General features: G+C 43.8%; 1 protein-coding gene across 2 annotated transcripts in view; it reads right to left on the minus strand.

Moving 5' to 3' along the window:
• LOC147455770 (uncharacterized) overlaps positions 1-17,212 on the minus strand; it is a 73,416-nt gene extending 56,204 nt beyond the window's left edge. The window contains exons 1-2 of one of the 2 annotated variants that reach the window (XM_086514439.1): positions 16,960-17,212; positions 16,674-16,864 (exon numbers count right to left, since the gene is read on the minus strand). In XM_086514439.1, the coding sequence (XP_086370565.1) occupies positions 16,674-16,786 (113 nt within the window). In that variant the 5' untranslated portion in view covers positions 16,787-16,864; positions 16,960-17,212. Of the gene's footprint in view, positions 1-16,673 lie in introns of both variants that reach the window. The other variant, XM_086514438.1, reaches the window with a different exon arrangement.
• Positions 17,213-24,623: the final 7,411 nt, after the last annotated feature.

Raw genomic sequence — 24,623 nt, forward strand, 5'->3', positions numbered from 1 at the left:
GTTGTGATCATAGCACTCTCTCATTAAGAACGGAAGGCTCTCCCTTCCATAAGAACAAAAAGGAACCTTGAGCACATTATAGAGCACTCATCTTGAGCAGAGTTCAAACATTCATTCCGCTGCACCTTACAGATACAAATCAAAGTAGGCCGTCCATTTCGCCAGCCATGAGTCGATGGCGGTCTCCTCACATTCCTTGTTTTCCCTTTTGAAGGGGTCGGGATGAAACTGAAGAGGCAAAGTGCTCATGGCCGCGGGCGAGAACGGGACTTGCATGACACATAACTCCTCTACTAACTGCTACTACAGTATAGCGACGAGAGATGCGTCGGAGGCAGTAGACGGGGGAAAGAAGCCCTTGGGACGAAGCCCATGCGTGTGTGTGGAATTGGGAGGAGAGAGGCGCCTCCTTCATGGGTGGATGAGTGCTACGGCGCCATTCTCGTGCGGAGTGTCACAAACTGCTGACGTGTCAAGTCACTAAAGAATAGAGCCAACCTTCAGATCACGACCGAGGGGCCTAAACCCTAAGAAGTAGAAGCAATAGAAGAAGAAAAAGCGAAAGAAGTTCCCACCAACTTATGGGACCCCGTCTGACGGGGCCCAAGGCATTAAAATAAAAATGGACCCAGCATACACACACACACGAGCTTATTTGCGTGGAGCCTGATGACGTGGCAGGCCAATACGGAATTCCGGACTTTGCGTTGACTTGCTGACGTGGCAGTCTGTATGGATTTCCGTGTTTCACGCTAGCTCTGCTGACGTGGCGACCTGTATGGATTTCCGTGATTTACACAAGCTGATTTTCAGCGCCAACTCTTGGGCCAGTTGCTTTTGAGTTTCAAGCTTTTCATGTAAACCGCTTTTCAAGGCCAAGGGCCTTTAAATAAGTGCAGAGGGCTCAGTCTCTGGCACTCTTCTTGGTGAAGGTGAAGAGCGTGAGTACCGGCATTGTACTGAGTTCAAGTAATATAAAGAAATACCAAAAGGGGCGCCAAGGTTTGGGGCCAATACTCTCTAGGGTGGAATTCCGCCACTCCGTGTCGCGTGTGCTCTCTCTCTCTCTTTCAGTTCAGTTGTTATTGAAGTGCTAAAAGTCTGTTCAATCTGTTCTTTTCTATTGGCATGTGGTGCTCGTCTAGTGACACAGAGAAGCGTCGTGTAACATCATGGCGTGTATGTGAGCAATAGAATACGGGAGTATGTAGTAGAGGTCCGCTTGGGAAAAAGCGCCCAAGCCGTAAAATAATAAATAGTAACAAGTAGCAGGGAAAAGCGAGAGGAGATTTCGCACACGAGAAACAATAAACGGCAACTAATAGGGTGTCGCTTCCTTACTCGTCGGCGCGATGGAACAGAGGGTTCGAGTGAAGCAAGCGGGGATAGGGGCGAAGAGCCTCGAGAGAGAAATTGGGCGGTTTAGGAGAATGCTCGGGATTTGGAGGAGTGGCAAAAAATGGGGTTTTATTGGTCTCATATAGGTGTGCGAACCCCTTTTTAAAAGGGAGCCAAGTTCAAATTGATTATTAAAAATAAGTGGCCCTTGGGCAGTCAGTTAAGGGCTCCCACTAGTAATGAGAAAAAAAAAACCCTCAGCGCAAGGAATTAAAGAAGGGGTGCCACCTGTAGGTTGAGGACCTTGGTAGCTGCCCTTTGCGTGGGTTTACCGCCCTGCAAGCCGCCGACCTCAGCGCCTCTGTTGGCCTCCCTTGGAGCAGCACCTCCTGCACAGCGCTGCCTTGGGTACCCCCGCCACTCTGCATCGCTTATGCTGCCACCCCTACTGCCTGCGCTGCCTTACTGCTCTATACTGCCCTGCTGCTCTACGCTCTGCGGTGTCCTGCTACTCAACACTGCCCTGCGCTTGTTACTATCTGCCTGCCATCAGGGGCTGCCTTCCCAGCCACGCTGCAGTTCAGTGGGCTGCGCTGCATTGCAGCCAGGTACACACTACCATGCAGCAATAGTGGTGCATGGTTCCAACCACTTGCCTAAAGCAACCAGTGAGCGCACACAGTGGCCTTTGAAGCATAAAAAAACAAACTCGTACTTTCCGCACTACTTCGAAGCATACTCCAAAACAAGCAAAACGCTCTCACTATGATGTACCGACGGAGGGTGCTGCCATGTCCTCGGAATGGCAGCTCCCGAGGACACCCTCAAGCACACATAGTTTTCGGAGAGATTAGACACACACACCAAGCATCCATGTGACTACCTCCAGCAATCAACATTCCACACACAAGAACTTTACGAGAAACATAAAGAGAACTCGCAAAATTCCCACCACCGGTTGGCATGTGCCCCCCTTGCCCTCCTCTCTCGCTAGTAGCATCCCATACCACCCTATACGAGAGTTGGGAGGACCTGTCAGGCTGGGCCATTACGGCCCCATGAGCTCTAGTGGTTTTGTGCACGTCGCCATGTCATGCATACGAGCAAGGAGGAGGCTCTGATACCAATGTTAGTCCCTCGCCGGATCCAATCCTGCACACATGACATGACACAAGCCAAACTCACACCTAGACACACGTAGTGAGCAGACATCACGCTCACCTCCCAGCCATAGAGCCAATACGGACTCAATGCAAAGCCTTGGAGCCTGCAGCCAAGTGGGCTAGCCTCTGCCACAAGGGCCGGCATCCCATACCACCGAGCCCACACCAATACGGGTGTTCAGGCAGAGCTGCCAAGGGCCAAGAGTCCCAAAGTGTAGTGATCACACAAATGTCTCTCACATGAGACTCAAGTCCTATTTATAAGACTTCATAACTAAGACAGAGCGATGAAGACGGGAGCGCGCCCAATGCGCGATGTACGAAGGGTGGGAGTGGCTAATAAGTTTGGGGTCGAGACACGAAGATTCTCACATATAGATAAAATCTCGACTATTCTGTCGTGTTCTCCTCGAGAATCTGTGCGCTGCAGAAAAGATCAGATCCTCCGTAGAAGAAGAATCTTTTTGAGCTCTTATAGCACTATAAGAGGCTTGGACACTCCAAGCGAGAGATCAATAGCAAAACACGAACAGAAACTTCAAAATCACTGAACTTTAATAGAGAGAGAGAGAGAGCACGGCGGAGTTCCGCACCTAGAAGCATTGGCCCCAAAGATTGGCGCCCCTTTCAAAATTTCTTTATCATTAATCATTGCAAAGTACAACTCTCGAGGGACCTCTGCTCTCAAACTCTGCATCCAGATGCTCTGTAGAGTGAGGCCCCCAAGGGCTCTTTTATTCTTACAAGGGTTGTCACAGTGATTACGTGGCATGACCACCTGGATGGGACATGATGACGCGGCAACAGTACGGAACCCCCTGTACGGACATGTTGACGTGGCTGTCACAGACTGGTGACGTGGCACCCTAATAAGTTGTCCCAACTTATGGCCAAAGGACGAGGGTCCCCCGGGGACATTAAAATTAAAGCGCAAAAACTGTTGACGTGGCTGCCGTACGGCTCTCCAAAAATCACGTTGACTGTATGGACGGCCAAAAAACGCACTGGCTACAGACGTGGCCTGACTATATGAAATCCAACGATTTTCGCTGGCTGTTTTAGCATTGGCAGCTTTTGGACTTTATTGCTTTTTATTTAAAAGCTTTTGGGGCTCTGCTTTTGGCATCCCATGTAATCTTTATAAGTGGCCTTAGGGGCTCACTTCTCAGAGCATATGGACACAGAGACTCAGAGTGAGCACCCGCAGGCTCGATTGTACTTTGCACAAAGATTAATATAAAAACAAATACCGAAAAGGGCGCCAATCTTTGGGGTCGATATCTCTTGGTACGGAACTACGCCGGGCCGTGTCGTCTCTTATCAACTATTTTGAAGTGAATCTCTGTTGTGTCGTAAAAGAATCTTGACTTGGGGTGTCCAAGTTTGTTACAGTGGTATCAAAGCAAGGCTGATTTCTCTTCTACCGGGAGATACGATCCCTTATTTCGCCACACTTATGGATCCCGAAAACAATCGGAGGGGATCACGCAAAAGATTTAAATGACTTAACACAAGAAGAGTACAGGCCACCTCAGCCTACTCAGTACGAACTTCAAGAGATGAAACGTCGACAGTAGGTTGACGAGTGCACAAAGCAGATGATTAAATTTACGAAAGATCCTCAGATTGCAAAATTTGTCTCAACAATCCATCGCTGAAGTGCACACTCAGTGGCAGAAAGCCACCGAAGCACCAATCAAACCAGCACTCAAGAAACCTCCTCTCCGAGGATGTTTATAGAACAAGAACTTCAAGAGGTGGTTCAGACTCGGATCCGTCAGCTTTTGGACACGAGGAATCAATCCAAAAAGCAATTAAAAAAGCGCAAGAAGGGGTTTGACTACCCTGGTTATTTGGGCCGTCAATCTTCTTTTGCATCAGCAAGAAAGCAGAAGAAGTGTGTACGCTCTGAAGGACTACCCAATTCTTCTTCCTCTTCTTCTAACAGTTCTTCTAGCTCTTCTGACTCGAACGAGGAGGACAAAAAAGGCAAAAAGCAAAGCTTCGTAAAGGTAAGAAAAAGGCTAAGAAACTTAGATTCCACCCAGTTTCTGATAGCTCTACGGAGGAGTCATCCTCTGACAATTCGGACTCCGATGACCATATGTTTTATGCAAAAAAGAAGCACTTCTACAGAGCCAACCAATATGACTTCCTCGAAGACGAGAAAAATTACACTTGATGTAAAACTGAAGGGCGAGTCCGTCCCTATAGTATCGGCTTCGGCCATTTCCAAATTAATGAAATCCAGTCTCTTTGTTTACTCGATCTACTTGAAAGAGTTAAATGATGAACACAGAACAAACATGTCTGAGCTTGACAAAGAACGCCAAGGTTTTCTCCACACACATTTGATTGTTTCTCTTGAGGGCCTACTAGGCGAGTTACCCCCATCTCGTCCTAAGGATCACACCATTGATCTGATTCCTAGAAGCACACTACTGAACCGGCCACCTTATCGTGTTAGCTGAGCCTAGAATGAAGAGATCATGAACCAAGTGAAAGACCACCTTGAAAAGGGCCCTATCGAGCAAAGTACTTCACCCTATTGCTCTCCGGTGTTGTTGGTATTAAAGAAGACGGATCTTCGAGAATGTGCATTGATTACAGAGCTCTCAATAAAATCTGTCACAATACGGACATGTGCCGATAGAAAAGAACATACTAAACAGACTTTTAGCACTTTAATAACAATTGAACTAAAAGAGAGAGACGACACGCGACACGGAGTGGCAAAATTCCACCCAATAGAGTATTGGCCCTAAACCTTGGCGCCCCTTTCGGTATTTCTTTATATTGCATCAACACAGTACAAGCCGGTATTCCAGACTCTACACCTTCTCCAAGAAGCATGCGAGAGAATTAGCCCTAACCTCATATTTAAAGGCCCTTGGCCTAAAAAGCAATTACAGTGAAAAACCTTCAAAACTCAAAAGCTTCTAGTCCAACCACGTGAAAAGCCGTCAAATCTGTACAGTCCTGCCATGTCAGCATTGCCAGCGTAAAAAGTGGAAATCCGTACAGGTCTGCCACGTCAGCAGAATTTTCGGAATGTTCGTACAAGTGTGCCACGTCAGCAAACCAGCGCGTATCTTTTCTGTGTGTGTGATGGTCCTGCTTCATCTTTTGATGCTCTGCCTCTTCACTTAGGGTTTAGGCCCCTCAGCCCACAACTGCAAGTTGGCTCCCTTCTTCAAGGCTTTGACGCGTCAACAGTTTGTGACATCTCCCCTTCTTGAAAGAGAGTAATCATCCGTGATTACAGCATATCTGCAAAACAACTCAAGTTAGCTCAAAAATTTCAGAGGGACATTTCGAGGGACAATCAGTTAGCTCTTTTTGTTAGGGAGTTAGCTTCTCCTTTCGGCTCTTTTGATCAAGGAGTTAGCTTCTCCTTTCGTCCAGATCGGAACTCTTGATATTCCGGCGTAGTAAAATTAGCCATCACACCCAGACCGTACTGATCTTCCACGGGTGTCTTGATGCACTAAAATTACATACCCAGGCAATCTCATCCAATTAGGAATATTCAGTGGTTGGCACATCACAATGCAACACAAATGCTCACATATGCATTTTACAAGACATAGAAACATAAAGCCGCTGATGAACACTCCCCCCGCAAATAACCATCCAGGTCCGGGCCATGAGCTATTCAACGACTCCCTCATCACTCCTCCCGCAAATAACCTAAAAAGGTCCGGGCCATGAGATATAGAGGCCTTTTACAACCAAACGCCCCCCAGACCGCACCTTGCGTCGTTTGAAGGCGCTGAGAGTAGCCACTGCTCAAACTTCTTCATACTCCCCCCGTAAATAACCACAAGGGTCCGGGCCATGAGTAAAAACAACACTTTTCAATCATTTAATACTCCCTCTGCAAATAACCACAAGTTGAGTATGAACAAGCATTCTCAAACATCATTTCTCACCCTCCACCCGGGAGTAAAATCACCAATCATTGAAACCAGTATTAAAACCAAAGTCAAACAATTCAAATCGGCACCAAGACAGTTCAAAACAGATACCATCCATTTCAAACAAATTCCAAACAGGATCACCAAACAAGTTCTCAAACAGATTTCAAACTTAAAAAGCAATCTCGACATCAATCAAGATCGAAAGGTCGATTGACTTTCCATCCTGAAACCTGCACCAAAAAATAGGGTTAGGTTCATTCCATAAGGTTGTAGCCGAGCACAGCATGGTCCATCAGCTCTTGGACAGACACTGTTACTTTGGCGGCAATGGTAGTCCCAAGATAGCAATCACACCGAACCTCCAAGGTTATCAACTCGAGAAGAGACATCTACTGAGAGATGTCGAGAAATTTCAAGATATAATCTGCTAGGGTTTCCATGGCAAGCATTTAAGGATACCCCACTCTGCCAGAAGTTGCACTCCGAAGGAAGATGTCAGAAACCATATAACTTCGGGCAAATATTTTCTTGAAAGCTTGCCAAGTACTTGGAGTAAGCTGCTTGGTAGCTATCAACATCTGCATGGCACTACCTCTGAGAAAAACAGTAGCTCGAAACAAATCTTGCATCCTTCTCTTGTAAGTGATCTTTATGGCTTATGCCCTGTAAGACATGAGCGGTGAAGACGAGAGCGCCCCCGATGCGCGATGAAATAAGGGTGGGAGTGGCTAGTAAGTTCGGGGTCGGAGCACGAAGCTAAAACTTCCAATGAAGTTTCGAAGTGCGATCTTGTTCAGTTTGCTCTTTGGTGGGACCGGTATGCTTTCAAAAAAGCACACGACTGAGGCTTTGATACCACAGTCACAATACGAGCACCATGTGCCAATAGAAAAGAACAGACTGAACAGACTTTTAGCACTTTAATAACAACTAAACTAAAAGAGAGAGACGACACACAACACGGAGTGGCGAAATTCCACCCCAGAGAGTATTGGTCCCAAACCTTGGCGCCCCTTTCGGTGTTTCTTTACATTGCATCAACACAGTACAAGCTGGTACTCCAGACTCTGCACCTTCTCCAGGAAGCATGCCAAAGAATGAGCCCTAACCTCATATTTAAAGGCCCTTGGCCTAAAAAGCAATTACAGTGAAAAGCCTTCAAAACTCAAAAGCTTCTAGTCTTGCCAAGTGAAAAGCCATCAAATCTGTACAATTTTGCCACGTCAGCACTGCCAACGTAAAAAGCGAAAATCCGTACAGTTCTCCCACGTCAGCAGTCAGTGGAACTTTCGAACTGTCCGTACAAGTGTGCCACGTCAGCAAACCAGCGCGTATCTTTTGTGTGTGTGTGTGTGTGTGTGTGTGTGTGTGATGATCCTGCTTCATCTTATACTGCTCTGCCTCTTCACTTAGGGTTTAGGCGCCTCGGTCCACATCTGCAAGTTGGCTCCCTTCTTCATGGCTTTGACACATCAACAGTTTGTGACAAAATCACCATCAAAAACAGATTTCCGATTCCAAGGATCGATGATATTCTTGACCGATTTCAGGGATCCTCTTGTTTCAGTAGGATTGATTTCAAAAGCGGATATCATCAGATCAGAATTGCTCCGAGAGATGTCTACAAGACAACCTTTCGGACAAGTTTTGATTTGTATGAATTTTTGGTGATGCCTTTTGGCCTTACCAATGCTCTAGCGACTTTCAACCAAATGATGGATAGGATTATCCAAGAGTATCGATCTTTTGTCGACACTTTTTTTGATAACATTATAGTCTTCTCCAAGGATGAAGCAGAACATCGACACCATCTGCTACAGATCTTTCAGACATTGCGGGATCACAAATTAGTAATGAATGCCAAAAAGAGTGAATTTTTATTGCCGGAGATACACTTTTTGGGACACATCGTCTCAGCAACAGGAGTACAGATGGACCCGGCCAAGATTGAGACTATACGTGACTGGCCAGATTTGAAGAATGTTCATGAAGTTAGAAGCTTCTTGGGCTTGTGTTCTTACTACAGTCCATTCATTCGAAAGTTTGCAGAGATAGCTTCCCCTTTGCACATTCTAACACAGAAAGGAGTCCCTTTCTCGTGGGAACCGACAAAGGTGACTGCCTTTCAGACACTTAAAGAAAGACTGACTATTGGACCAGTGTTGACTTTCCCAGACTTGCAAAAGTCATTTGAAGTATATTGTGATGCTTGTGGTCGTAATCTGGGAGCGGTCTAAATGCAAGAAGGCCATGTCATTGCCTATGAAAGCTGATTGTTTTCAAGGCCATAATTGATAGCACAGATTTATGAGAGAGCTTTTGGCAATGATCCATGCTCTTACTAAGTGGAGACATTAGCTACTCGGAGACAATTTCACGATCTTCACTAATCATCAGAGTTTACGCTACTTCTTGTCAAAGAAGCAGCTTTCAAAAAAGCAGATGCGGTGGACTAACATCTTGTCACGGTTTCACTTCCAGATTGTCCATGTTCACGTACAGAAAAACTTGGTGGCAGATGCTTTGTCTCGAAAGCCTTCAGTTTTGGCTATTTTTGCGATTCATCATAGAAGCTTCGAGGACATGGTTGATCAGTACGCCACAGATCCGGATTTTTCCGATGTATTCACTCGAATACAGAATGGGGAGGTAGTAGCGGGATATTCCATACGGGATGGCTACTTGATGAAGAAAACAATGTTGTGCGTCACACAATCGTTGAGGGAAAAGGTTCTGACTGAGTGCCATTGTCCATCTTTTACGGGTCACCGCGGCATCGACACCACCTTGAAAGGTGTGGAGCGTTACTTCTTTTGGCCGAGACTCAAGAAAGATGTGGACGACTTTGTACGCACTTGTTTAGTATGCCATAAGGTCAAGTTTGACGAGCATAAGGCACAGGGATTGTTATAGCCTTTACCCATTCCCACCCGTCCCTGAGAAAGTATTGCAATGGATTTCATTTTTTATCTCCCGAAGACACAGAGTGGGCATGATAGCATTTGGACTGTCATCGACAGATTTGGCAAGCAAGCTCACTTCATTCCAATGAAGAAAATAGTCCAGCCGGATCATTTAGCGAGACTGTTCATTGCACAGATTTTTCGACTACATGGCATGTCTGAGACAATAGTCTCCGACAAAGATCCCCGATTCACGAGTTTGTTTTGGAGGGCTATTTGGGAGAACATTGGCACACGGTTGCAGTTCTCATCATCATTCCACCCGCAGACAGATGGGCAATCTGAGATTGCAAATTCAGTTGTACTGGATTTATTGAAGTCTTTACATTTTTTATCAGAAGACTCAATGGGGAAAAAAATTGCCCTTGGTGGAATTTTGCCTACAAGAACACGATCCACTCTTCGACGGGGAAGGCGCCATTTGAGATCATTGAAGGTGCTCCGAAGGTTCCACCCTTCCTTAGCACTAAAGGTAAGATTTTGGAAGCCGACCGTACACAAGGGACTTGGACACTGCATTTGCCAAGGTCCTGGAGGCTTTAACGAAATCTCAAGAACGACATAACAAGGCAGCAGATCGACATCGACGAGATTTGAAATTAAAGGAAGACAATTGGGTGCTCTTACGTTTTGAGAAGGCACGCCTAAGAAAGAAAAAGAGAAAGGAGCGGCTTTTTCCAAAACTTAAAATGAGGTATTATGGCCCTTTCCAGATAAAAGAAAAGATAAATGATGTCTCTTTTAGACTCAAGCTTATTGAAGCCTTTTAAAGGTGATGTGCCCGATGATGGGGAGCCTGATGAGCAACCCAAAGTGGGGGAAAGCGGGGAGAGACTCCTTCACCAGAACAGATTTTGGCACACAAGGACATAAAGATAAAAGGTAAAGCGATTAGGCGGTTCTTGGTTAAATTCAAGAACTATCTTGCATTGGATGCGAAGTGGATGGAGGAGGAGGAGGACCTAGCAGATACTCCTCAAATTTTGGAACTTTACCTTGAAGCATTCGGTTTAGCATAGTCTACTCCGATAGAACCCCGAATTCAGCAATGGTAAATCTAGTGCAGCGGGTTTTGCACAAGAGGGGAGTCACTCCACTCCTTTGTCAACGGATTACCCCGATTTTGAAATAGAGTCACTAATGTTCCCTTTGGGTTTCAGGGATACTAATGGGCTAAGTAGTATTCTGTTATATGACTTTATAACAAGAATTCTCGAAAATGAAAATGATTGATTTGTACTTGACTTGTTTGAGTGCAAGAACTGAAAGACGAAATGACTGTAGCATTTCCGTCTCATAAATCTCCATAAACATGATTGCAATAAGGATTAGTTAATCGAGTATCCATGAGGTCCGGAATGGATCTAGGTGCGATTACTAAATACGTTGCCAATGGTCACGGTCTGAGACTCGGAATGAATTTTTCTGTGATTTGTCAAGTGATGTCAAGTGATGCCCTATGATGTCCGGTGATGTGACTGTCGTTTTGTACAAGTGCTAGATGTGTCGTGTCTAGTGCGTAGGTACTAACAATCAGTGTCTACTTAGACACTTTACGGCCTCTCTGTTTTGCAGGCGTAATCGAGGGCGATTACAATTCTTTCAAGAGGGGAGTTATGTCACAAACTGGTGACGTGGCACCCTAATAAGTTGTCCCAACTTATGGCCAAAGGACGAGGGACCCTAGGGACATTAAAATTAAAGCGCAAAAATTGTTGACGTGGCTGCCGTACGGCTCTCCACAAATCACGCTGTCGAGCCCGACAACGCTGATTGTACGAACAACCGAAAAACGCGTTGGCTGCTGACGTGGCTTGACTGTACGGAATTCCGCGATTTTCGTTGATTGTTTTAGAGCTGGCAGCTTTTGGACTTCATTGCTTTTTGTTTTACAAGCTTTTGGGGCTCTGCTTTTGGCATCCCATGTAATCTTTATAAGTGGCCTTAGGGACTGACTTCTCAAAGCATCTGGACGCAGAGACTGAGAGTGAGCACCCGCGGTCTCGATTGTACTTTGCACAAAGATTAATATAAAAACAAATACCAAAAGGGGCGCCAACCTTTGGAGCCAATATCTCTTGGCACGAAACTACGTCGGGCCGTATCGTCTCTTGTGAACTATTTTGAAGTGAATCTCTGCTGTCTCGCGGTAGAATCTTAACTTGGGGTGTCCAAGTTTGTTACAGTGGTAGCAATACGCACCCCCTGGATTTTGTGCTGACATGCTGACGTGGCAGACTGTACGGACAGCCCCGTAAATCGCACTGACAGCTATACGGATTTCTGCTTTTTGCGCTGATGCTTTTTCCTCGCATCTTTTTGAATTAGTTGCTTTAGGAACTGTCACAAACTGCTGACGTGTCAAAGCCTTGAAGATGGGAGCCAACTTGCAGATGTCGGTCGAGGGGCCTAATCCCTAAGAAGAACAAGTGACAGAAGAAGAAGTCCTACCAACTTATGGGGACCCCGTCCGATGGGGCCCCAAGTGACATAAAGGATTAAAATAAAGCAGGACCACACACACACACAAGAAAAGCTGCTCCGAGCAGTTGATGACGTGGCAGCTGTACGGACGCTCCGGATTTTTCGTTGACTAATGACGTGGCAAGCGATACGGATTTCCGCGTTCTGCGCTGACATGATGACCTAGCAGGCTCTACGGTTTTCCATAAATTACGCAAGCAACTTTTTGGCTTTGCTTTTGGACTAGATGCTTTTGAGTTTGAAGGCTTTTTACTGTAAACTGCTTTTGGGCACTAGGGCCTTTAAATATGAGGCTAGGGCTCATTCTCTGGTATGCTTCCTGTGGAGAAGGTGCAGAGTTTGGAGTACCGGCTTGTACTGAGTTGATGCAATATAAAGAAATACCGAAAGGGGCGCCAAGGTTTGGGGCCAATACTCTCTGGGGTGGAATTCCGCCACCCCGTGTCGCGTGTCGTCTCTCTTTCAGTTTAGTTGTTATTGAAGTGCTAAAAGTATGTTCAGTCCATTCTTTTCTATTGGCACGTGGTGCTCGTCTTTGCGACAGGCTGTACAGTTTTTCGTAAATTACGTTGACAGCTTTTTGGCTTTGCTTTTGGAGCAGATGCTTTTGAGTTTGAAGGCTTTTTACTGTAACCTGCTTTTGGGGCCTAGGGCCTTTAAATATGAGGCTAGGGCTCATTCTCTGGTATGCTTCCTGTGGAGAAGTTGTAAAGTTTGGAGTACCAGCTTGTACCGAGTTGATGCAATATAAAGAAATACCGAAAGGAGTGCCAAGGTTTGGGACCAATACTCTCTGGGGTGGAATTCCGTACTCCGTGTCGCGTATCGTCTCTCTTTCAATTCAGTTGTTATTGAAGTGCTAAAAGTTTGTTCAGTCTGTTCTTTTCTATCGGCACGTGGTGCCCGTCTTTGTGATAGGAACCAATTGCTTTTGAGTTTAAGCTTTCGGGGCGCTCTGCTTTTGGCAACCCTTGTAAGAATAAATAGACCCTTAGGGGCCTCACTTCTCATAGCATCTAGATGCATAGTTTGAGAGCAGAAAACCCCTATAGCAGTTGTACGTTATGGATGAATTAGTAATATTTTTGCTGTATAAATTTATGTAATAAGACTTTTCGGAAGAAGATTTTAATTTTTGGATGGAACCAATGTTGTATAGAAGAATCTGTTATTTGTGAGCACATAAATGATTATGAATGAGATGATGATGATGGCTTTGGAGCGATAATAGCTCCCGGATGAACATGAATTGAAAAAAAGAGCGAGAAGATACTCGTTCAAGAACAAACACTGACTTTCCAAGACAGGAAAGAGAAAGGTAAAGTGAACGGTGGTTCTTAGTTAAGAATCATCCGGCATTAAATGTGAATAGGCTGGAGGAGGAGGACCTAGCAGATAGTCCTCAGATTTGGAACTTTACCTCGACCCTTTTGGTCTAGCTGTGACTATTCCAAGAGTTCCCACAGATCGATGGGTTGAGGTGCAGGCAGGACTGCACGAGGGGAGTTACTCCACTCCTTTGTCACAGATTACCTGAATGGAATAAAGTCACTAATTTCCCTTTGGGTTTCAAGGATACTGATGTGCTGATAGTATTCTGTTGAATGACTTTATGAGAGAAGTACTTCGACATGGGTTCCCCGAAAATGATTACTCGCACACGACAGTGCTTGAGTGGAATGATTGACCAAATGATTGCAGCATTTTTGTCTCAGAATCAATGGACGTGATCGCGATATGGGATTAGTTAAATCGACATCAACGAGGTCCGATGCGGATCTAGATGAGATTGCTAAATACGTCAACAGGAATCACGGTCCTAAATCCTATGTGAATGTGAATGTGATTTGATGTGATGTGACTGTCGTCTTTGTACAAGTGCTAGATTGGTGTCGTCTAGTGCGTCGATACTTAGAGTCAATATCTATTGAACTAGTTTATGCCCCCATTTGATTTTGCAGGCGTAATCGAGGGCGACTACAATTCTTTCAAGAGGGGGGTATGTCACAAAGTGATGATATGGCATGGCCACCCGGGTGGGACATGATGACATGGCAGCTGTACAAAACCCCTCGGACATGATGACGTGACAACAATACGAACCCCCCGGATTTTGCGCTGGCATGCTGACATGGAAGAATGTACGAACAGTCCCGTAAATCGTGCTAATAGTTGTTCGGATTTTCACTTTTAGCGCTGATGCTTTTTTTTGGTAGCTTTTGGAATTAGTTACTTTAGGAATCAATTGCTTTTAAGTTTAAGCTTTTGGGACCCTGCTTTTGGCAACCCTTGTAAGAATAAATAGACCCTTAGGGGCCTCACTTCTCAGAGCATCTGGACAAAGAGTCTAAGAGCAAAGGACCCCTACGGGAGTTGTACTTTGCTCAAGATTTAATATAATAAAGAAATACCGAAAGGGACGCCAAGTTATTGGGGCCAATACCTCTAGGCACGGAACTACGCTGGGCCATGTCGTCTTGAATTGAACTGTGATTTAAAGTCGTGAAGTAATTTCAATGAATCTCTCTCATGTCACGATAGATTCTAGATTTGGGGTGCCCAAGCTTGTGACAAGGGTTGCTCAAAAGCATAGCCCCAAAAGCAATCATATGAAAAGCTACAAGTTCCAAAAGCATCTCGTCCAAAAACTTGCGCCAAAAGCTGGTAGCACAGATCGCGAAAATCTGTACAAATGCCACGTCAACAGTCAGCACAATTTCCGGGCTGTTCGTACAACCTTGCCACGTCAGCATCCCTCTGCAAATCATGGGTCATCCATACAGATGTGCCACATCAGCATTAATTTTTTTATCCTTTTTGGCCCCTTCGAACAGAGTATCTTAAGTCGGTTATACTTATAGGATCATGCCACATCATGATTTGGTGACAGTCTTTGCTCCATGGCAAAGAACATTAGCTTGTTGACTTGGCGCTCTACTATGTTTCCAACTCCTCTTAGAAAAAGTAGATTTCTTTTCCATTTTAGGATGTGCTTTCATTTTCATTGCCGACTTGAGAATAAGATTCTCCCCTTGTAAACTTCCATCAACGGTTGATCTCATATGTATTTTGCATAATTGGAATTCTTTGAATACTTGAGAAAGTCAACAGTCGCAAGATTAGATTACATCTATCACAGTTAATTTGCCAGATTCAGATCCATTGTCAGAATCTCGTCAAGGTGAGACTCCAACTCATCTTCATCGACCTTTCCTACTTTGAGTTGCAATAGACTTTGGGAATAGTATCCTTCTCAAATGTTGCCAAGTTACTTCTATGTTCTCTTTCGGATTCACTATTAGAATCCATGGCCTGTGTTGCCAAAGTTAGACAAGATCCTCTGTAGCAAAAGAATTGACAGATGCTCTAATACCACTGTAACCGGCAAGCCACTCGCAAGGCGGTAAATCCACAACAAGCATACAAACACAATTTTCACATCAATAACACTTGAACTTGAAAGTAAACTATCGAAGTCACAAAGTTCTTCTTCCATATGCACTCGCCCCAAAGTCTAGCATCTCTTTCAGTACTTCACTTGATATTAAGAAAGTCAGAGGGCAACTACCGGGGAGTCACTTTGCAACCATGCACTGGTTTGCAAAATTGACCCCAAGGCACACTTATATAGGCACTTGAGCCCGTATGTCTCATTGTCGTCACAGGTTTATTAATTTTGTGAGCATAACACATAGATGGCTTTGTATGTGTTGTTTTTTTTTCCCTCCTAAATCTGTTACTCAATGCCTGCAAACCATGACATTCACAAGATGTGCAAAAGCATTATTTGAATGTGCAATGATTTTTTCTTTATATAGAAAATTTGTTCTCTAGAAACTACTAATGAAGAAGGGGCTCTATTTACCTAGGTCCTAGAGGATCTTGTTAGCCCACAAAAACAGGCACAAGACCAACTTGCTTGCAGCCCAGCTTAGCCTTTGATATTCGAGGCCAAGAGGCTGCCCCAATTTACAAAGACACGTTATAAATAGCATTGTTATCGTCCACTATCACCCACATACAGGACGACACCCAAGAGGAGCTTCTCCAAGGTTACTCACAGTACAAGTCTCAAGATGCAACGTTCACAGTTCCCTTGCTTTTTGTTGCATATATTTTAAAATTCACAGCCAACTGCAGCTGCCTGATGACCCTATGTCCTCCTTTTTACATTTGCACAGTTCTTGCCCCAGCTGTGGTAAAGTTTTACAAACTCTACAACTGCAATAGAGGCCAGGCTGTAAATCTGCCCATTTGTACTAAGCTCCATCTACAAATAATGCAACAGGTGTACTGATACCAAGAAATAAGAGTACATACAATTTCAAGTTCAGTTTCAATAACTATTTACTTAAAGACTCCTTCCACATTCCCCAGAGTATAAGTGCCTTGTTGATACTTATGCATCCATCTTCACTACATTCCTAGCCCAAAAAAATCACATCCAGATAGTTAGGCCGCATGTTGTTTTTTCAGCTACATGCCATAATTGTTAAGGATGCTAAACTAATGCTGCAATTGCCATAACGACCATATCCTTATATTCGTGAGGTCCTGCATTCTGGGCCATCTCTGGGAATTTTGTAGAGTTCATAATCCTTGGCACTACTCTTACCCTGACTTTCATAGCAAATTGAATCATTAGAAAAAAGAAATGTGTAGCAGCTATTTTCATCAACGAAATTTGAGCCTTCCCAAACACTTTCAGAAACTAAACAGCTCAAAGAGACTTGAAGAATGTGATACACCTCTTATGTTGCAGCTGACAAATGATGCAGAATACAATGAAAGAGCACAGAGCCTACCGTTTACTGCTGCGACTTTGATCATCCCCATTTTGTACAGTGTCACCAAGTCTGTCTTTAACTGATCGTTTCCTGCCAACTCCCCCATTCAGCGCAAGCCGATCAGAATACATCGCACCTGCAGCACTGCTTCCGTCTTGAAGGAGAGCAAGGGCTCCTTCAAAGCACTTGCAAAAAAACGATTTTCTTGGCTGTGTCACCGACAGCACAAACCTGAGCAATTCTGAAGGCCAACGAGCAAACAGATTCTCCTTTAAGAAGAAGAAAACGTCTCAGACAGACATACATGAGGTTACTGTGCGGGCAGAGTTCCCGCAACGTTACAAGGATTTGGTTTTCATCCGACACAAGGGTTTTGTCGTGTAAAGTAAAACTGGAGGCGAGGCGACAACAAACCTTGCAATAATTTCGACTCAACCTTTCACCAGTACCTGCAGTTGCTGTCGATTTCCTGATATGGGCGGGAAAGAAGACATGGGTCTGCAAGGCTTGCGCGCAGAGAGAGAGAGAGAGAGACAGAGAGAGAGAATAACAGAAATTGAGATATTTTTTGTTGTACCGTCCGGATGGTCACGATTAAGCCTAAGTGGGCGGCCATTACTCGTGAAGGTGAAATTGGGCAAATTTTCTAAATAGATCAAGAATTATGTTTCTTCCAAAAGTTACAATTTATTGACACTTCTAGAGTAGCTTTAGTGCCCCAAAAATCTAGAGCCAAACTCTTCGTCTTCAAATTTTAGAGCAATCAGCTAGACCTTTCTACATCCTTTGTTGAAATTTGTATAGTTATGGAGGCACTCCAAATTAAGGAAACAGATAGGTGCATAGAACATATTGTGGATGTAGAGTTCAAGGGTGGAGTCCACACAGGATCTAAGGAGGCGGCCTAAATGGCCACAGGGATATGTAGCCCAGTATACCATAGACTCGGGCACACTCGAAAGTGTTTAATTAAAGGGGATTCTTACGATTGGGTGGAGAGCTTATGTCAATGCTCCTATACTAGGAAGCTCCTTAGAGAGCTCTTCCAAGTGATTTTGGGTAGAGGCGTACAATGTCTACGTTTCACTTTATGAGCTTAGAAAACATACATAAAAATCACCCATGGTTTCCATGACCTTTTCCTCCTCATTTAAGGTTGCCCGACCTAGAGGCTGGGGCGATTTAATAGTTAGACCTTCCTTTGTACTTGAGCTCTGTTGATGCAATGACAGAAGCTATATGGTGACCCTGCAGAACACCATAATAACAATGCTATGCAAAGAGAGAGAGAGAGAGAAACTACGCATAAAGGTGGAGAAATGCAAAGACCAAGAAAGAAGACAAGATGCATTGGGTGTAATATCCCCCTATGCAAGGGTGAGCATTTCCCATTTATTTATAGATAGGAGTCAATACTCAAAATGATTACAATCGTCCACTTGAGCTCTCGACCAATAAAATGTCCATAAACTAACTATCGATTTCATAAACCATAAATCAACTGTGTTTGCCACAAGGTCCTCCAAAGGTAGCGGCCTTATTCCATCTAGAAGCCATCACATCATCGTCATGCACATGTCACTCATTGATCTACTAGCACAACAACAATCAAGTGATCATATTCAACAATTCAATTCACATTGCAATGTCCAAAAAATATATCAAATAATCTATACACAATTCATCAAATATCATTTCCATTACATACCCCGGAGTTAGAAACAATTGTCGTCAATTGTTATTAAAACCAAACTAACGGTAGTGGTGGTCAGTCACTCGTAGAATGATCTACACCAATGGGTATGTTGTCTAAGTCGGCGAATCTACACTAATGCTGCCTAAACGAGTTGATCTGCATTTATAATCATGTTGCCTAAACTGACGCTTCTCCGGACCCACCCAAAATTCGGTGAACCCCCCCCCCCTTCCCCCCCCCCCAGAAAGAGTGAGAGTACCACTCACTTTTCAGCGAAAAACATGGTCAACAAGGATTGAGCCCCATCGCTCGTTTTGGGAGCCAATGACTTTATCGATGCCCTAGTTCCCATTTGGTTGTGTATAACGTGCATTTAAAGATTTTTGAGGTGACGATCAACACATCTGTTGGCTTCCTTACATCAGCAACAGCTAGAGATTCAACAACATTAAGTTCTTTTATCTTCACGGTGCTTTTAGGTGTGTCAGAGTTTTCTTTTTCTTTGCCTTTTTCATGCTATAATGCACGAAAATCCTTCTTCATGTGCCCCTTTTTATGGTAGCGATAACATTCAACATCCTTCATGTCTCTTCCATGACTCTTGCTACGATTGTTCCTGCGATCCTGAGAACGACCGCAACTATTGCCACGCTGCTTGGCTTGTCACGACTGCCACTAGCCATATACGCATCACCATGCCCGCTCACATCAAGAGACTGAGGTCTTATTTCCACAGTGAGCAACGTCTAGTAACACCATTGAACACTAGCTTCCTATAAGATCGCAGGGGATTGAACCATGTAACTCACCACCCAATCGTGTCCTATATAGGCCCTTGGCCCTGCTAATAATAGGACCCCCTTTACCGCACGTTCGTCCTCACCCTTGGCCTGCCCGATCCTACCCTAGGCCTGACATTACTCTCCCCTTGGAGAATCGTTTCGTCCTCAAAAACAAAAGTGGATATCTTCATAAAAACATTAATGTTTTTTGCAATGGCATCCTTCATGGATCTAGCTGTCTGTTTGACCGAAATACGTTTCAGTAGGAGGTTCAAGGAAATCAAGAAGAACATCTTGATTTTCTACATTGTTATCCTTTTGCAACCGTCGTGTGTAACCAGCCCATATCCAACATAGTGTATAGACTCCATTTAGAACTCATTTGAGTATGCTAAACGATGTACCCGAAAGAGTACCTCGTTCACTTTCCATGAAATTAACTCATCAGCAAAGTTTAAGTCCTTCACTTGTTATCAATCGTCATTAGTAAACAACCCCACCATAACCGGTGTTCAAGGTTGAAAACAAAAAGAGGCTAAACTTAGTTTCGCAACATGATTTGCCTCATGGTAAGTGAACTTCAACTAAAGAGATAACCAATCCAATTGGATTGCTTGGTACTAACGTACACACTTAGCATATCCTTTAGCATAAGATTAACACTTGTAAACTGCCTATCCTCTCTGGATAACTAACAGTACTAAGGTGTGTTTCCCGACCGTTTACAAACAGTCCTCCAAAGTGACTAGTAAACAGAGATCACAATTTCTTGTATTATTGCTGATTAATCAATAATTTTAGGAGCAACCATCTTGATTAACTACAATGAGCTTATCTACAGGCACCTAAACCGAGCCAGGACCTCTATTGGTGATTGATAGATCGACAATTAATCTCATATAGATAGTGCACATAGAGTGTGAAATGCTTTAGAAGCTAATAATGTCATGAATGTGCATATCGCTCCAAATCAGCCTTTTCTAAACATAACACCTAGTGTGCATCCATTCTGCAAAAAACAGATCCAAATCTGCATATCCCTAGCTGCACCTGTCAATGCTTATGGCTAACGTTATGCTCATGGCTCACGGGAAAAGAAATAAATACTTTGCACGTGAAAAACGTGGTAACATATTTGGACCATAATAGAATGTGAAAATCCATCACATCTAGGTACCAAATGAACTAGTTCATTAACGGAACATATCTTTGATGCATGTGTAGACAAACATCCGTTAAAGTTGTTTTATTGTACTTGTAACCTTAACAAGTTTTACTAGGTATCCGACGATTTTTGGCCACCAGAATTGTTTTGATACGATGTGCTCAAAATGGTCTGACAAAAAACGGATGTGACCAGCACCACCTAGGGACTTTGTTGCGACACATGATTGAAACAACGGGCGCAAGTGTTAGTCCCAATGTGAGACCCTTGGGACTTCCTTGCTCCTAGGATCCCATCTCCATTGGCAGACGGCCTTGGCCCGATCCTTGACCTCCAAGGTATCCCTTGGCTTGACATTACTGTTGGAATTAGGGTTGCAAGGAAACGCACATAGCTTGGAGAAGACGAAGGAAGCTCAAGGCACACAACAAAGAGTGTATTACTTAGTGTGCAATGGAAAGATAGATAGCCCTAGAGTGATGGGCGTGTATACAATGCACGGAGGGGGAAAACTCCTAAAGAGGGAAAAATGCCCCAGTGGTCCTAGTGTGTTCACACACATCACTACCACATGTATATGGTAACAAAATCCCCCTGGGAGTGATGGGGTGAACGAGGGCTGGCATGAAGAGTAAAGGGAAGTGCCTTGTCCTGAGGACAGGATGAGTCCACAAAGGGGAGCAAGCCCAAAGCTTTGCGGAAATCTTCAAACTTCTCACGAGACAATGCCTTTGTGAAAAGATCTGCAAGGTTGTCCTGTGTTGGCACATAAGCCAAGCTGATCTCTCCTGCTGAGAGCCTCTCCCTGACGTAGTGGTAATGCGTCTCAATGTGCTTTGTGCGAGCATGAAAAACTGGGTTCCTCGCAATTGCGAATGCGCTCTAACTGTCAGTGTAGATGATGTTGGCAATGTCTTGTCCAACACCCAAATCAACCATAAGGCGTCTGAGCCATACACACTCAACCGTAGCTGTGTGAAGACTGCCCTGTACTCAGCCTCACGATGGAAGTGGCCACAATAGGTTGCTTCTTGCTCAACCATGAAATACATGAACTTCCAAGCATGAAACAAAAACCACTTGTGGACACTCGTGTGGCATAACAACCAACCCAATCTGAGCCTCAAAAAGCATGTAAATCTGGTGGCAATGATCCCCCCTTGGGATAAAACAAGCCAAGATGCAAAGTGCCACTCAAGTAGCGAAAATTCCTCTTGACTGCCTGTCGATGCTTAGACCCCAGGCTATGCATAAATCTGCTGACCTGTGAGACTGCAAATTAAATAACCGGCCTCGTGTTGCATACATAAATGAGGCAACCAACAGCAGGTTTGGTAAAGAGTGACATCAACAGGATCACCAGCATCATGTAGACTCGACTTCAAACCTATTTCCATGGGAGTGGCAATAGGTTTGAAATCCTCAAGTCCAAACTTACATAGCAATGTCTCTATGTTATTTTTTCTAACACAAGGCAATACCACCATCACACTGCTTAAACTGTATGCCCAAGTAATGATGCAACAGCTCCAAATCTTTCATCTTGAAAGTAGCATTCAAATCAACCTTAAATTCAGCAATATGTGCCTCATTGGGACCAATGATCAGCAAATCATCCACATAAAGAACAACAACGAGAAATATATCGCCCTCACGCTTGACATACAATGTGCTTTTTGTTGGACTGTTACGAAAGACTCGTTTGACCAAATGAGTGTCATCTTTCTCATACCAAGCACGAGGAGATTGCTTCAACCCATACAAATCCTTCTTACATCTGCACACTTTGTTTTCTTGTCCTTTCTTGATAGAACCGCGAGGCTGCGTTACATAGACTTCCTAAAAAATGTCACCATGCAAGAAAGCAGTAACACTATTGGATTGATGTACATCCCAACCAAAATGAGTTGCCAATGCACATAGAAAACAAACGGTAGTCGTACGGCAAGTGGGAGCAAAAGTTTCTTAATAATCTATGCCTTTTTGATGTGCATAGCCTTTTGCATCAACCTCACCATCTGGCTTCCGTTTCAACTTGTAAACCCACTTTGTACCAATGGCCTTTTTGCCAAGAGGCAAATCACATTAAGTCCACGTGTCATTTTCTATAAGTGCATCATATTCTGATTGCATGACAGCCATCCAATTTTTTGAATTCTGTGCTTCATCAAAAGATAAAGGTTCCTCTAAATCACATAAGCTAGACACAGCCAAAGCATAACAATCTGATGCATAAGAGGCATGGCGAGAACCTGAACAAGTACGACTAGACAAAGGTGCATCCAATTTACTGTCACGCAAAGTGTGCACCAGCCATTTTGGCATACCTCTAGCTTGCTCATTTTCAGCCCTTTCCTCGTCAAGTACATCATGTACATTTGCATCAGTAATAGACTGATCTGTAACATTTTTTGAAACCCCCATAGGCTGTACATTTGTCTCATTTGAATTTACATTCGAACTTCCACCACTGAAAAAAGGTAATAAAGTGTCATAAATGTCATGTGAGCTTACATTACTATCTCTAGTACATGACAGCAAAGGCTAAAGAGAATCTTCCACAAACACAACATCACGTGAGACCGAAATACTCTTTGTTTGCAGCTGGTACAACATGTAACCTTGCTTTCCGCACTATAACCAACAAAAATACATTTGACAGCCTTATCATCCAATTTTTTGCACTACGCTTGTGGCACTAAACCATAAGCCAAACAACCAAAAACACGCATGTGCTCAATAGATGGCTTTCTATCATGCCATGCTTCATATGGAGTCATAGACTGCAACGCTTTCGTAGGACACCTGTTCAGTACATAAGTGGCACATAGGACAGCCTCAAGCCAAAACAAATGTGGTAAAGCTTGACTCTTGACCATACATCGTGCCATTTTCATAAGAGATCTGTTTTTCCTTGTAGTAACACCATTTTAATGAGGCGTATAAGACACTGTACATTGGTGTTTTATCCCACGATTAGCCAAAAATGCATTAAATTCATGAGACATATACTACTCCCCCCCCCCCCGATCAGAATGGAGGGTGCCCATAGTACAATTCGAGACATTTTCAGCCATAGCAAGAAATTGCTTGGAGCACATAAACTCTTCGGACTTAGCTTTCAACGGATATATCCATGCATGCCTGGAGTAGTCATCAATGAAAGTCATGAAGTACAAGTATTTTCCCAAGGACGGAGTTTGCATAGGCCCACAAAACATTACTATGCACAAGTTGCAATCTGCTCGTAGCAAGAACTGACCCATCCTTTGCATTTTAACCAAAATACAGCCTTCACAAACATGTTTGATAGGTGCTTCAAGAGGCGGCAAAGAAGCAACCATATCAGATTTCTACAAGTGCAGCAAATTGGCAAAATTCAAATGCCCAAAATGTGCATGCCACAGTTTTGCATGTGAACAACCCATTCTGCACCAACTGCATTTGCAAAATTTTGTCCACACTTGTCATACAAAGTGAGCTTATACATCCCACTACACAATAGGCAACAATTTCATCACTAAAACTGAGATCATGAAATGTACATCTGTCATCCACAAATTTGCCTACGAGACCAAGTCTAGCAAGTGCAAATACTTACAAAAGGTTCTTTTTGATCCCAGGTATATACAATGCATCAACAAGTGTGAAATAACTGCCATTTGCAGCAGTAAGCACAATCTTTCCAGTTCCTTGAACATGATAAGAGGCATTGTTGGCACAAGTCACCGTATTCCCATGAGGGACAAAATCAATAGAGGGAAACAAATCATGATGTGAGGTAATGTTCTTTGTAGCACCACTATCAAAATACCACACATGTGAATATGCAGCACAACTGACATACATGCATCATGGACAATAGGATCATAAGTGCACTCTGCACTAAATGCCCATTCTGCAGCAACGTCAGCATCATAATCTCCTTTGACAGAAGACTCTACAATCGATGTACTTGTATATGGAACCTGTAGTGGATCCTGCCTCTTTCTTCTTAGCCTCTTTTGCCTTCAATTTTGGACACTGCTTGATCAAGTGATCATTAGCTTTACAATAATGGAAACGCATCTTCTTTTGCCCTTATAACGAAGTGCTGCCAGCATAAGCATTAGGAACATAAGTTTTGCCACTCGAAGCAGAACCATAAGAAGTGGTCACATTGTTGTTCCCACCTTTTCTTTGAGTTGTAATAAAAGCCTATTCAGCTGCACGCTGCCTAGTCCTGTTTTTTCTGGGAAGTGACTCTTGCAACAACAATGTGCATAATGCATCAAACTTGACAACTTCAGGATTTCCTTGGTTTATAAGTCTCCAAGTACTAGCAA

Source organism: Adiantum capillus-veneris, chromosome 6 (assembly GCF_014529385.1).
Source record: "Adiantum capillus-veneris isolate H3 chromosome 6, ASM1452938v2, whole genome shotgun sequence".
NCBI classification, from domain to species: Eukaryota; Viridiplantae; Streptophyta; class Polypodiopsida; order Polypodiales; family Pteridaceae; genus Adiantum; species Adiantum capillus-veneris.